General features: G+C 33.0%; 2 protein-coding genes across 2 annotated transcripts; one reads left to right on the top strand and one right to left on the bottom strand.

Moving 5' to 3' along the window:
• Window positions 1-3,783: 3,783 nt before the first annotated feature.
• On the bottom strand, window positions 3,784-5,475 carry LOC145630060 (uncharacterized). Its single transcript, XM_081682295.1, has 3 exons — window positions 5,319-5,475; window positions 4,903-5,229; window positions 3,784-4,322 (listed from the first exon to the last, which is right to left on the bottom strand). The coding sequence occupies exons 1-3, from the start codon at window positions 5,386-5,388 to the stop codon at window positions 4,060-4,062; spliced, it is 660 nt and encodes a 219-aa protein (XP_081538421.1). The 5' UTR covers window positions 5,389-5,475; the 3' UTR covers window positions 3,784-4,059.
• Window positions 5,476-11,491: 6,016 nt separating this feature from the next.
• LOC145631311 (zinc finger BED domain-containing protein RICESLEEPER 2-like) lies at window positions 11,492-13,075 on the top strand. Its single transcript, XM_081683390.1, has one exon. It carries the CDS (start codon window positions 11,492-11,494, stop codon window positions 13,073-13,075), a length of 1,584 nt encoding a protein of 527 aa, XP_081539516.1.
• Window positions 13,076-13,351: the final 276 nt, after the last annotated feature.

The raw sequence follows: 13,351 nt of genomic DNA, 5'->3' as shown, positions 1-13,351 counted from the left end.
TTTTATGTTTTTTTCATGTAATTTTTTGTTTTAATTACATAAATTAGGAAGCAACAAGTAAATCCAACCCTTTGATTACCATATCTTACGCCAATCAGACTCGACACAACCGATCTAGGCTCAATTACCTAAATTGACGACTTATTACGGCTACAATATAATCATAGTTGAACAACACATAATGTCAGTGTTATCAAGAATTCAAGATTGCGATTTCCTAATGTTCGTATGTTTACTTTAGTCCACAGTTTTAATCTGTCTCCTTTGAGTTATGTAGGGCTAGTGATAATATTTAGCATTCAAGTCATGGATTTCATCTCCATGGTCAGATTTAGTTTGTTGCTAGACTGTTGAGTGTTAGTAATATCAATCAATCAATCAATCAATCAATCAAAGCCTTAATCCCAAAAGTGGGGTCGGCTAACATGAACCAAATTTGATTATTCCGTGTAGTCATCAACATAAATCTTTCTCCTCCATCCCTTACGATCCAAAACTTCATCCTCACGTAAATCCATGCACTTCATATCCTTCCTCACTCCTTCCAACCAAGTCATCTTTGGTCTCCCTCTTCCTCGTTTAATCCCTCCATGGTCCCACTCTTCCACTCTTCGCACCGGTGCACCCTCGGGTCTCCGTCTTACATGTCCAAACCAACGCAGACGATTTTCCCTTAATTTATCTACAATGCCCGCCACACCTACTTTCTTGCGAATAACCTCATTTCTGATTCTATCTCTTAAAGTGTTTCCACACATCCACCTTAACATGCGCATTTCCGTAACCTCCATCTTTTTAATATGCTCTTTCTTAGAAGCCCAACATTCTGTACCATAGAGCAACACTGGTCTTATGGCAGTCCTGTAGAATTTTCCCTTCAACTTTAAGGGAATGCTGCGGTCGCATAACACTCCCGTGGCCGCTCTCCATTTAAGCCACCCTGACTTAATCCTGTGGGTCACGTCTTGATCAATGTCACCATTCTTCTGGATGATCGACCCTAGGTACTTAAAACATTCACTCATGGTCAAATCCTTTCCATCCAAACTCACCACTTCATTGCTTGTCCCCCTCTGAGTGCCAAAACGACATACCAAATATTCAGTCTTACTCCGACTTAGCTTAAACCCTCTAGATTCCAACCTTTGCCTCCATTGCTCCAACTTGACATTAACCCCATCCTTAGTCTCATCCACCAAAACGATATCATCTGCGAACAGCATACACCATGGAACCTCATCTTGAATTGGTCTAGTTAATTCATCTAGAACCGTTGCAAAAAGAAAAGGGCTTAATGCAGACCCTTGATGCAATCCGATTGTAATAGGGAAATCTTTTGTCAACCCTCCGCATGTCCTCACATTTGTTGACACATCCCGATACATATCCTTAACTAGGTCTACATACCTTCGTGGGATACCTTTCTTCAACATTGCCCACCAAAGTATCTCTCTTGGCACCTTGTCATATGCCTTCTCTAAATCAATAAAGACCATATGAAGATCTTTCTTCTTTACCCTATAAAACTCCATCATTTGTCTTATCAAATGGATTGCCTCCATAGTAGATCTCCCAGGCATAAAACCAAATTGGTTATCTGAAATGCTTGTGCATGCCCTCAACCTTTGTTCAATCACCCTTTCCCACAACTTCATAGTATGGCTCATAAGCTTAATTCCTCGATAGTTAGAACAATCTTGAGCGTCTCCTTTGTTTTTATAAACCGGGACCAAGGTGCTCTTCCTCCAATCTTGTGGGATCCTTGTAGCCGTCCATATCTTGTTGAAAAGGTTTGTTAACCAATCAATACCAATCTTACCCAAACACCTCCACACCTCTATCGGTACCCCATCAGGGCCAACCGCCTTCTTAGGTTTCATCTTCCTCAGTGCAATCTCCACCTCTACTCTCCTAATCCTTCGCACATACTCCATGTTGATTTCTTCATCACTCATAGAGGTATCTCCTATCACAACTCCATTACTTCCATTAAATAATTCATCGAAGTACCCCTTCCACCTGTCCTTGATGCCCTCCTCTTGCACTAGGACCATTTGGTTCTTATCTTTGACACACTTCACCATGCCAATATCCTTCCTTGCCTCTTGTCTTCTCTTTGCCATCTTATAAATGATCCTTTCTCCCTCCTTGGAATCAAGCTTTTCATAAACCTCCTGATATGCCTTTTCTTTTGCTTGGCGAACAGCTGCCTTTGCCTTACTCTTAGCCTCCTTATACGCTGCAAAGGTTTCATCACTCCTACATTTTCCTAAGGCTTGATAGCATTCTCTTTTTTGCTTAATTACTGCTTTCACCTCTTCATTCCACCACGAAGTATCTCTTTGAGTGTTAGTAATAGGAAAAGATAAATAGGATATCTTTCCCTAATACTGTAGTTAGAGTTAGTAATGCAACTATAGAAGTTTTCTCTTATGCTCAATCAGGTTAATTTGTCTAACTGGATAGACAAGAGTAACTTCCTGGTTGAAGACTCATTTTACAACTATCTGCTATATGGTTGTGTACCCTATACAACATGAACGTGTGATATACATGGCCATGTACCTTATGGCTTATGCTACAAAGTCACATGACTTTGCATACAAATGTATCTACACGGTGTACCCTACTCTACACAATTGTGTGCATTAAATTAGATATTATTTGAAGTAGCTAGTTATTAGGGCTCAACAAAAACTGATAGGTGCAGTGGTTTGGATTTATTTGTTCATTGTATTGAAATATTATAAATACAAATGAGGATCTCTTCATTGATACAACTTTTGATATGAACCATAAACACATAAAAATAAACTTACCCTTTGAGATCTGAATAGTTCTTGTAGAAATTTCATTATTCGAGTTTTAGTGCACAATTCACGGAATTAGTTGTGTTAACATTGTGGGGGGTGCATCATTAGGGAAACATGTACTTGTGGTGGCGAATTAATGTTGTATAGTAAATTCTATTCCTCTGCACCAGCACCAATACTATATTATTGGGATTGCTAATCTAGTATATTTGCCTTCATCCTAGGTTATTTATTCAAATCAATGGTAATTTTACCAACATTATATTATTGATGATGTCAATATGTTAAGATTACCTTTGAAATTGTTAAGAATTAGTGATGGTTAATTGGACGGTAATCTCTACTAAGGAAAAATTAGCCTCATGGTGTGCATTATTGATAATGTCAATATGTTAAAGAGTTCCTTTGAAATTCAATCATAAATGGTACATGACATGGGTAGTAGCAAATTAAAGCACATTCTAAAAAAGAACTACGCGACCTCTTCAATTTGTTCTAATTTAAAATGGATGAATTATATATATACCAAGATTATTTGGCCCTTGACAATAAAATTCTATACTTAAATAATAATTACAAAATTTTGTAGAAACTAACTTCCCAAATACCTCATTTATTATTCCTCTGTTATTCCTGATATAACTTTCTCCTAGCTGAAAGTGACAACTAGAGCACTATTGAAATTATAGATTAAGCATTCGAAACAATTAATCCTATCGTCCATTCGAATGATTTTGTGCACGTTTGATCATTGATTGTACTATTACAAATGATTCTTTTCTGTTAATCTTATGCCTCGTGATGCTGGCAATTAAAATGAAAGGTACACGTACAAATTTTTTTATCACAATCGATAATCATTTAACACTAACAACAAAAGTTAAATTAACTAATACAACATCTTCCTACTTAAAAATCAAACTCTTGTAATTAAAAGAGAACCGAAAAGGTATTAGTAGTATAATTAACATTGAAATAAAACTTTCACTCCATGTATATAACAATACATTAATACATGCCACTAAGGGCAATGATACAACAGTATCTATGTATAAGTCATCCAACAAACAACTATGAAGTACTATTTATTTATTTCTTACATAAAAAGTAACAAAATTGACGCCTTCTAAAGTAAACACCAAAAATATAATGAAACTTTATTTTTTTTTGTATATGAAAGCATTTAACGAAGTATCCGTATTATTTTCTTGCACTTGGGCTAGAAAATGAGGTGATCGGTAGAAATTTAGTAATAAGGTGGCGAAGCTGATGCTGGAGTTGGAGCTAGAGCTGGAGCGTCAACAGGTTCATCATTAAACTCGATGTAAGAAGAAGGAGATCCAATTGGTACATCAGCAGCAGCACCCAACTCAAGAGAACTAATTGGAGCACCCAAGAAATTTGTGGCTGATATTGGCCCTGGTGTTACTATGCCTGAGCTCTTGATTTCGGACATCCCTCTCCTCGGGTTTTCGCTTTGTGTCTCGCATAATTTGGGAAGAAATACACCTACAACATTTTTAGTTGGACAATGTTTTTAGTAGTAGTCTTGCTTAAATATTGTTTTGAATAACATTGACTTTTTCATCATCATAAAGCATAGTTGACTAGAAAGTTAAGGAAACATAGGCGTGCAACATACTTTCCTTAAAAAATAAATAATAAATAAAATAAAAAAAACACCCATTTTATAATTTATTAGATGTTTTGACAGTTTTAATCCATTTAAAACGTAGTAGAAGTAAAAAAAAATTAAAAAAAAATAAGTAGAAAGTCAAATATACGGTCAACTATAATAATGCTTGAAAATTTCAAACATATTTACATTAATACTATTACTTATTATATATTTTATAGCCAAGCTAAGGAACAATATTGTATGCAAATAATTGTAAAAACGTGATATTTCAATGGCAACATATTCATTTCCTCCAATTATGTCCGATTCCACGAGCTAAAAGCATTTTGTATGTCATATACATAGGTTAATTTGCAACATGTCAATAGTTGACAAATAATATTGTTGTATGTATAGTATATTATCAATTGACAAAGAAATTAGACAATTTTAAGATAGAGTAAATATTACCTTCACCGGCAGCAAGATTGAAGTAAAGATCGATGACATTAGGGCACCTTTGGTAACATTGTGGGGAGCAAAGCTTTTGGGTAAAGCGGGACTCAAGAAGAGAGTCCGAAGAAATCCCTAAGGTATCGCGATCTAAGCCACAAGCTTGAATACAATGGCTAGTCTCAACCAAGTCCTTGAGCTTGTCAGCCTCGATGGCAGATGTAGTACACTTAAATGCCTCCAATCCACTCCTTCGCACATACTTCTCTAGCACACAACGCTTGCCTATAGATGATACCGCGAATGCACATTCCTCCTTATTAAGTTGCTCACATGTTATTCCCCCTAATCAACCACATAAAATTCAAACAAGTAAGATTTTGACAATATAATTAGTTAATTGTATGCATTAACGAAATTTGATAGATTATTACCTAGGGTGCCTTGAACCAAAAGGGAAGAAAAAAGAGCAAGAGTTACAAGGGAGTTAAAAAGAGAGGCCATATTTTGTTATAGAATAATAAGCAATAAAAATCAAAATGTAATTTAATTATATATTGCTCTTCTATAAGATTGTTATAATTTGAAGAATGAATGTTGTAGTTTGTAAATGGTGTGAGATTTACAAAGTATTTATAGATGATTTCATGGAATATACTTGGAAATTATTGGTCTAACAGTGGACCCCATTAAGAGTGTGTGGACTTGCCTAATAATTTTGAAGTTTTTTCATGGAAATTCTTGGTCGAGGACTTCGCCGTCATTAGTGGCCGATTAATTTGTTTTAGTCTTTTTGACAAAAAAAGCAGATTGATTATTCATAGGTTTATTATAGTGGATGGAATTGCTTTAGTTGGACACGTAGTAATAAACTCATAATAAAACATTAAAACCCATAATGGTCATTATTATCGTATAAATAACGTTAATATGAGCTTATTATTGAAAGTTTGAAACTTAATTAACTAAACTAGCTAATGTATTGAAACTTATTTAAGTTAAATCTACATTTTTTTTAGTAAGGTAAGAAAATCAAAGAGGAAACATTAGGAAACTCACTACATAAGGAGAATTTCTAATGCTTATCTATGTATATAATTAGGTAACTCTTAGCTTTTTATCCCTTAATATTCTTATTATCGTATTATTCGTATAAGTAATTAAAATGTGTGTAGCTATGTTTCTTCTCATATCCAAATGTAACTTTGTACATTTTATGGTTCTAGATATAGCTTGGATTGTACACGGTGCAGTACATAAAATGTATTCTATACAAAGTACAGACTATAAAGTACTTATTATAAAAACATGCATGTGTGTAACATTGTATGATCATCTTCATCTTGAAAATTTTATATTGATCTTTTAAAATTTTGTGTATGCATGAACATCATAAATATCTGTATAGAATTGTATACAAAGTACTATGTGTATCTTTTTAACAAAAAGAAAAATAACCTCGTTCATATGTTTCCATCATATCGATATCCTCAATTAGTTTTCTTCGTTCTGAACCTTATGAACCCAATAATAAATAGTAAATCGTATGTACTGTATATGTAGTATCAAACTCTAACACAAATAAAATTCAAAATCATTGTGTAAAAGAAAAAGAACTTTTTCCCATCATTGTAATTTCTAATTTTTTACCCTTTTTTTTTTTTTTTTTTGAGAAACACGCTAGGAGCACCATTTTTTACCCTTTGTTCTATCAAATTCTTAGGATTATTGTACACTTAAAAGAAAAATTAAAATAGATAACTTGTGATGTAGAGAAATATTTCCTAAAACCACTATTTATACGTACGTATGTAGAATACTACCTTCGGTCCAAATTACTCGCAACTTTGGAATATTTTATATCTCACAAATAATACCCCAAAGTTACGAGTAATTTGGACCGAAGGTATAGTAGTATATAGATATGTAGCCAAGTTTGATAATAGTCTTGATAAATTCAACAATTTAGAGTAGGACAATTTAAACTTCGTCATTGTGAAAATATCAAGGGTACTGACAAATGAGTTACATTCAAAAGACTAGAAATCTTAGCATCCTAGCATGCAAAAAGACGGATTAAGTTACCCAAACGTGATAATTGGTTCATTATTTGACATATTTTATTTAATTGTATCAACTTATTTTTCCACAAACAAGCCAAGCCAAGCCATTGTCAATGGATGCTCCAAGTGAGGCTTCCTTGAATTGTACTTAGCTTTCTTCCTCAATACCTTGAGGTTTCCTGATCAATCGTCAGTATTAGTCGTAAGTAGTTACGTAGTGTGTGTAAACTTATTTGGTAAATAATTGTTCGTTAATATTTTAGCTATTTTATACAATATTAAGATGTTTTGACTGTGCGTAATTTGATCTACTTAAGGATAAATTTAATGTTCATTCTAAATACCTCCACCAATCAAACACTCACCTTTGTAACGCACTTTATCTTTTGTCTTAAAACTAATGTTAAGCTTAATTATCACCATCAAAATTTTTGTCCACTTTGTCCACTTCAATTTTTTTTTTTAATAAAACATTCAAATAAAGGAATTTATTTAATCTTGCAAAATTGCTATTTTAAAGTATTCTATATTCAATGTTGTGTTTAATTAGGTGATTTTTTTTTTTTTGACAAATGTTGTGTTTAGGCGATTAATTATTCAACTTTTGTACAACTCTCTCCAAGCCATCTCTATACAATAGTAAAAAAAATGTGCATTGTCTGAAATTACTAATGGTTGAAAGTGAGAGTGAAGAATAGCTCAAGTGGTTAGAGCTTTCCCCAGCTCCCAATTCCAAGATATTATGGAATCGATTCTCACCCTCACCCTCACCCTTGTGGCTCTATTAAAAAAAAAGTTTGAAAGCAACTCCAATAATTACTAATTTATCGTGGGTTAAATAATAGGGTGATGAATGTTATTGGGGGGAGAAAATCATCTGTCCCATAATTTGTATCCCACTGGTGTTCCACTAAATATGATTGGTTCTTAAAATATTTATTTGCCTTTTAAAATTTGAGAAGTGGGACCTTGTAATTATTACAACCAATAATATTAAGTGGAACACAAATGGAACATGAAAAATGAGACAGAGGATTTAAATGCGTTATTGGGTCGTTCTTTGCTTTGACAAATTGCCATAATATATTTTTAAAAAATTATTTGAAGGGAACGAATAGTTGAATCAACGAATTGTGGAGTTACGCTTTTCATAGTGTGGTAAATATTTTCAATTTTTGGTGAAGTACTCAAGTATAGCCAGACTTTAGAATTTGACTTCATCTCCGTTATTGACGGAGGAGATTAATTTCCAAACAAACGGGAATTTATCATGGATTTGATATTTTCATAACTTTTCCATGGAAAAACAATGGTATCTTTATAAATTAATATTACTTCCTTTAATTTGTTCCTCAAAAAATTTCTAATACCCCCATCTCTATTTTATAAAGGTGATTTTTGATTGGCGTAAGAAAATTATGGGAAATGAAAAATGAAAATAATATTACAATAGACTAATGTGTAATAAAGTGAATAAATTTTTTTTATATACCAAAATAAGAATATGTAATATGGTCATATGGAGCATTTTCAAAGAACCAAAGTGGATATTTTGTAAGTCCGTATTGTTTACGTTACGTACTCCGAATTTTATTTTCTGGAACATCTTCTTTTGTTTTTGTTTTTTTTTTTTTTCGTGAACTCGTGAAGACCACTAATATTTTGTCCCAAATTCAGAAAAAAAAAAAAAAATTATGATGTCAATTAAAGGTGGTTAACTAACTAATCGAGAAATTAAAGCCAATTGCGCTGAAAAGTACACACCACATAACAACAAACTTAAGTTAAGTATGATGGCTTTCCAAAATTAAAGGAAAGTACAAAAGTTGGCAAATTTCCTTTTTATGGTAACAGTATTGACTATTAAGAATTCAAGATTGGTTGTTTAGACCAATAATAAACGAGTATGTTCGTAAATACTCCGTAATTACTGTATAAATTTTCTGATTAATAAACTTAGAAATCTCTAGTACATTATATCAAGAAGGTGAGTTTTCATCATTATTGTAGTTACAAATTAAACTACTGTATTAAATCTAAATGCCTTAGAGCAACAAACTCTGAATAATCTCTCTCTATCTCTTCTCTACCCATTAAAATCTGAGAACTTTGTCAACGAAGCTTAGCAATACTGCAATAGTGATCTGAAATCTGAATCTTAAATCAATAAATTATGCTATTCATAAGCTTTTACATGCAATGCGAATTTCTCTGCTTTCATTTAGCTTCCGTTTGCTTAAGTAATATTCATTAGTTTTTCCATTTTTAGTTTCTTATATACAGTGGCGGAGCCACAATAGAACAAGCCTATTTTATTTTATTTATTTTTTTAAATTTTTAAGATAATTCAATAAAAAGCTATAAATAAATATTCTTACAATAAGTTTTATTATGATGAATATGGTTTGGTGGTAGAGTCTTAGTCAAGTTGAAACCTGTTCTTAGGTTCGATTCCTAACACTACTATTTTTACAGCTATTTCATACTATATTTGTTGATAGTGATTAATGATTATTAATGGGTTACTTCTTTTAAGTGTTCTTAAACTCTAATTTTTTAAAAACATTTTAAATTAATAGATTACTATTAATTAATTGTTTGTTTCTAAGTTTTAAATTTTATTTATACATACAATATACATTAGTCAAAATATGATATTTTTGAGAAAGTTGCATTTATATTTTTTGAATGTAACTTAAACTCGGACCCTTCATATCTTAGCTACCACCAATTTTTTTAAATGCTAATTATTTGACTTTATAGGACTTTATGATAAGGCAATTAATTCATATTCATCAATTATGGGATTACATAACTTGGAATTGGGTTAACAAACATCAATTTATTCATTTTTGTTGCCTTGTTGGATAATTATCTTAATATACCTTAAAAAAAATGTACTCTTTTTCCATATAGAAATAATTGGTGTATGTGATTTCAAATAAATATTGAACAATTTAAGTGACCAATTTTTTTCTTGAGATTTTTGCCAAAACATTAACCTCCAAAATTTGTCCTCCCAGATTATAAATCCTAGCTCCGCCAGTGGCCCAAAGTGTAGTCCTATAACTATTTTCTGTCTTTTTACTATTTGTTTATACATAATTAACATAAAAAAAAGAAAAAAAAAATAAAAATCTCTATTTTTTTTTGGAAGGGTAAAAATCTCTACTTCAACATAGGTGTAATATTATTAGAGACACGTGGCAATTGCTAAGCACCTAAAGATGTTTTCCCGCCAGAATGAATGGACAGGATTAAAAACTAACCCAATCACGACCCCTTGTCTTCCTTTGCTACATTTAAAGACTGTCCATCTTTCCACATTCGTTATTTGTACACCCAAAGCCGTCAAAAACCCTAAGAAATTCGATTGACCCAAGAGATTTTTCTCTTCCCTCTTTGAAAATTCAGGTTAACTTCATACTTCTTAGTTTATACGAAGTACTAATTATTTGCATCAATTTATTATATGATTATGTTTTGATCATTGAAATACTGCTAAAGCTTTTATTTTGTTACATTTCGGTTTATTACAACGTATTTTAAATTTTCTTTTGTCATTTTTAGTTGAATTCTGACAAATGTCCTAAATTTCTTTCTTGATTGCTTGTTTATGGGCTTAATATAGATTACATTTACACGTATTGTTCGATTAGAAGTTAAAATCTTTTTTATGATTTGTACTCCGTACTTCCGTAGTAGTTGTCACTTAGAAACCCTTCTAGAGAAGTGTTAGATCATTTAAATGTTGATTTTTAAGACTAAATTATTGATTACTTTAGTTGATACTCTGTTAACTAGGGTTTAGTAAAAAAAAAAAACAAAAAAAAAACGAAGTAATAAATTATAAGGTGCATTGGTATTTTCTGCTTGTTGAGGATTTAGGGCATTTTGTTTTTTAGGATGGATTTTTGTATATAAGGGCTCTTAACCTCTTAGGTTGTGTATCCTTTACCTGTTTTTTACTAGTCTGATAATTGCACTTGTCAAGTTAACAAAACTCGTTTTAGTCGTGAATTGAAATTTGGTAATCCTTAATTTTTCCCAAACCGGATTTTTTTTTCCCATGATTTTTAACTTATTAGCCTATATTTGAACGTATGTTTACTTTGCGTAATTTTGGTGAATGAAATAAATACTTGTGCATTTTACGTTTTTCAGTACATCCTTTTGCATTTTGTATGGTAGCATGGTATTAGTATAATTCATCACATCGTTACACATTTTGTGTGCTAGCATGGTATTTTAATTTTCATTAGTTTTGTGACTTTGTGTTAAACAATGTCCTAGAAATGCTCTAAGCTACATGATTTGTTCCCTTTGTTAAATTTAGGTTAATGATTTCTATCGTGTTATGGAATATTTAGCTGTCTTAGTCTAGCTTCGACAATTTTGTTCATTATACAAGGGTGGTTGTAGTCAATTGAATACATGATGGACTAAAAATGTTATATTCAGTTGATCATGGATTTGTAACATTGTTTAATAAAGAATAACTTAATGAATTGTGTTAATTTCTTTGTTTCATTTCCTTAGGAAATATGGAAAGACAGAAGGTTAACCAATCTGTTGAACAACGAGAAAAAAATGCTCAACAGTCCCTTGCAAAGCTGGTATGCTGTCATAAAGTAGCACCTCACTCATTCTGTGATGGATCGCTTACACAATTTGTTCAATCCCTCAATCCATTGTTTGAAGGTTTCAAGTTTGAGACTCTTGAGCGCAACTGCTTGAAATTATATGAGGATGATAAACTGAAGGTGAAAGATGTTTTCTCGAAACTTGGTGGACAGATTAGTCTCTCAGTGGATGTACATGTTCATGAGAAACGATGTGATCATTATCTTTGCTTAAGTGCTCATTTCATTGATGATGATTGGAAACTACGGAATTGGGTGATTAGGTACTGTCCTGTTTATGATGGGACGAGTATGGGCTGCCCATCTGAAGTCATTTTAAAGTCTCTTAAAGAGTATGATATTGAAAGCAAAATACTTACTGTAACTGATGGAGGTACTTATGGCTCTGACATGGCTGATATCGTGAAGGAAAGTGTTGAAAAATCGATGAAAGTACCAATGAATGACCAATTGTTTCATGTGAAGTGTAGCTGTGATGTAGTAAGTCGGATGGCTCAGGTTGGATTTGAGGAGATTGATACAATCATCGAAAAGGTTCAATTGTTGAGTTGGTCTAAATCAGAGCCTGTATGGTATCTCACAACTTCTAAGCTTTTAGACGCCTTGGAGTTGGAGGCAATGGGAGAGTTTTCTTCAGTAGAAGAAAATGGTTTCTATGAAGTGCCATCAAAGGAGGAATGGGAAAAAGTGAGAAGCGTGTGCAACATTGCAGAGAGAATTTATGGAATTGTTGAAGGATTGTTTTTAGAATATAAGAGGCCAACACCTAATCTGTTTCTACCACATTTTCAGGAGATTCGGGCTTATCTTACTAATGAGTCAGAAAGTTCAGATGCATTTGTGAGACTTGTGGCGCAGAAAATGCTTGAGATCTTTAATAAGTATTGGGATGATATGTGTTTAGTGCTTTCAATTACTGCTTTTCTGGATCCACGTTACAAAATGAAGTTCATAGAGTTTTGTCCAGCTGACTCGAGGACTGCTACTTATTTAGAGAACATTCGCGCAGTGTATGATGGCTATATGGTGGAATGTGGTCAAAAGGAGTATCCATTAAGTGATTGTTCTGATTCTGAAGATGAGGAAGAGGAATTTGAGGAAGGGTCTGAAACACAGGCCAAGAAAAAACGTCGTGACATTCTGGAAAATCTGAGTTTGCTGAAGGAGTACTGTCAGTCAATGCAATCTGTGCATTGTAAGGCCCAAAAGAGTGATTTTGATTTGTATCTAGAGGAGCCTATCTTGCCATGGGTGGGGAATTTCAGCGTGCTGCACTGGTGGAAAGATAACGGCTGTAAGTATCCTCAGCTATCAAGGATGGCTCGTGACTTCCTGGCTATTCCTATGTCTGTTGCTACTTCTTATGACGCGTACTATACTGAGCAAAGGGGAGTTGAAAGGACATTGTTGTCTTTGAAACCTAAACTGTTGAATGCCTTAAAGTGCACTAGGAGCTGGAAACTCGATGCTAAAAAAGAAAATTAAGAAGGTACTAGTCCTAAATGAACTTCTGCTTCTGTTTTTGTGGTCTGAAATGATAATGTTTTGTTCTTTATTTTACTTTCATTTCTGTCTCAATTAATTATCCTCTCGAATTATTCGTGTTGTTTGCTTGTTGCAGCTGCTGCTAGTACAACCACCACGAATAAATTGTCATGGTCAAACTATGGGAGTATGCATTGGAGTTCTGATTTTGGAAGTATAAGTATAATCTTTTGCTTATTATAAGTGATTAAACTTGATTTAGCTCGTGTTTTGGAG

Source organism: Chenopodium album, chromosome 5 (genome assembly GCF_948465745.1).
Source record: "Chenopodium album chromosome 5, dcCheAlbu1.1, whole genome shotgun sequence".
Taxonomy (NCBI): domain Eukaryota; kingdom Viridiplantae; phylum Streptophyta; class Magnoliopsida; order Caryophyllales; family Amaranthaceae; genus Chenopodium; species Chenopodium album.
The sequence above is the reverse complement of the archived record's forward strand: the minus strand, read 5'-3'. Positions and strand labels throughout refer to the sequence as shown.

What these genes read in the sequence shown, in the direction of transcription:
- LOC145631311 (XM_081683390.1), top strand. Translation starts at nt 11,492, where the DNA reads ATGGAAAGACAGAAGGTTAACCAATCTGTTGAACAACGAGAAAAAAAT.
- LOC145630060 (XM_081682295.1), bottom strand. Translation starts at nt 5,388, where the DNA reads ATGGCCTCTCTTTTTAACTCCCTTGTAACTCTTGCTCTTTTTTCTTCC. An exon ending in TTTGGTTCAAGGCACCCTAG is followed by an intron (nt 5,230 to 5,318) that starts GTAATAATCTAT and finishes GTGGTTGATTAG; the next exon opens with GGGGAATAACATGTGAGCAA. An exon ending in CAATCTTGCTGCCGGTGAAG is followed by an intron (nt 4,323 to 4,902) that starts GTAATATTTACT and finishes AAAATGTTGTAG; the next exon opens with GTGTATTTCTTCCCAAATTA.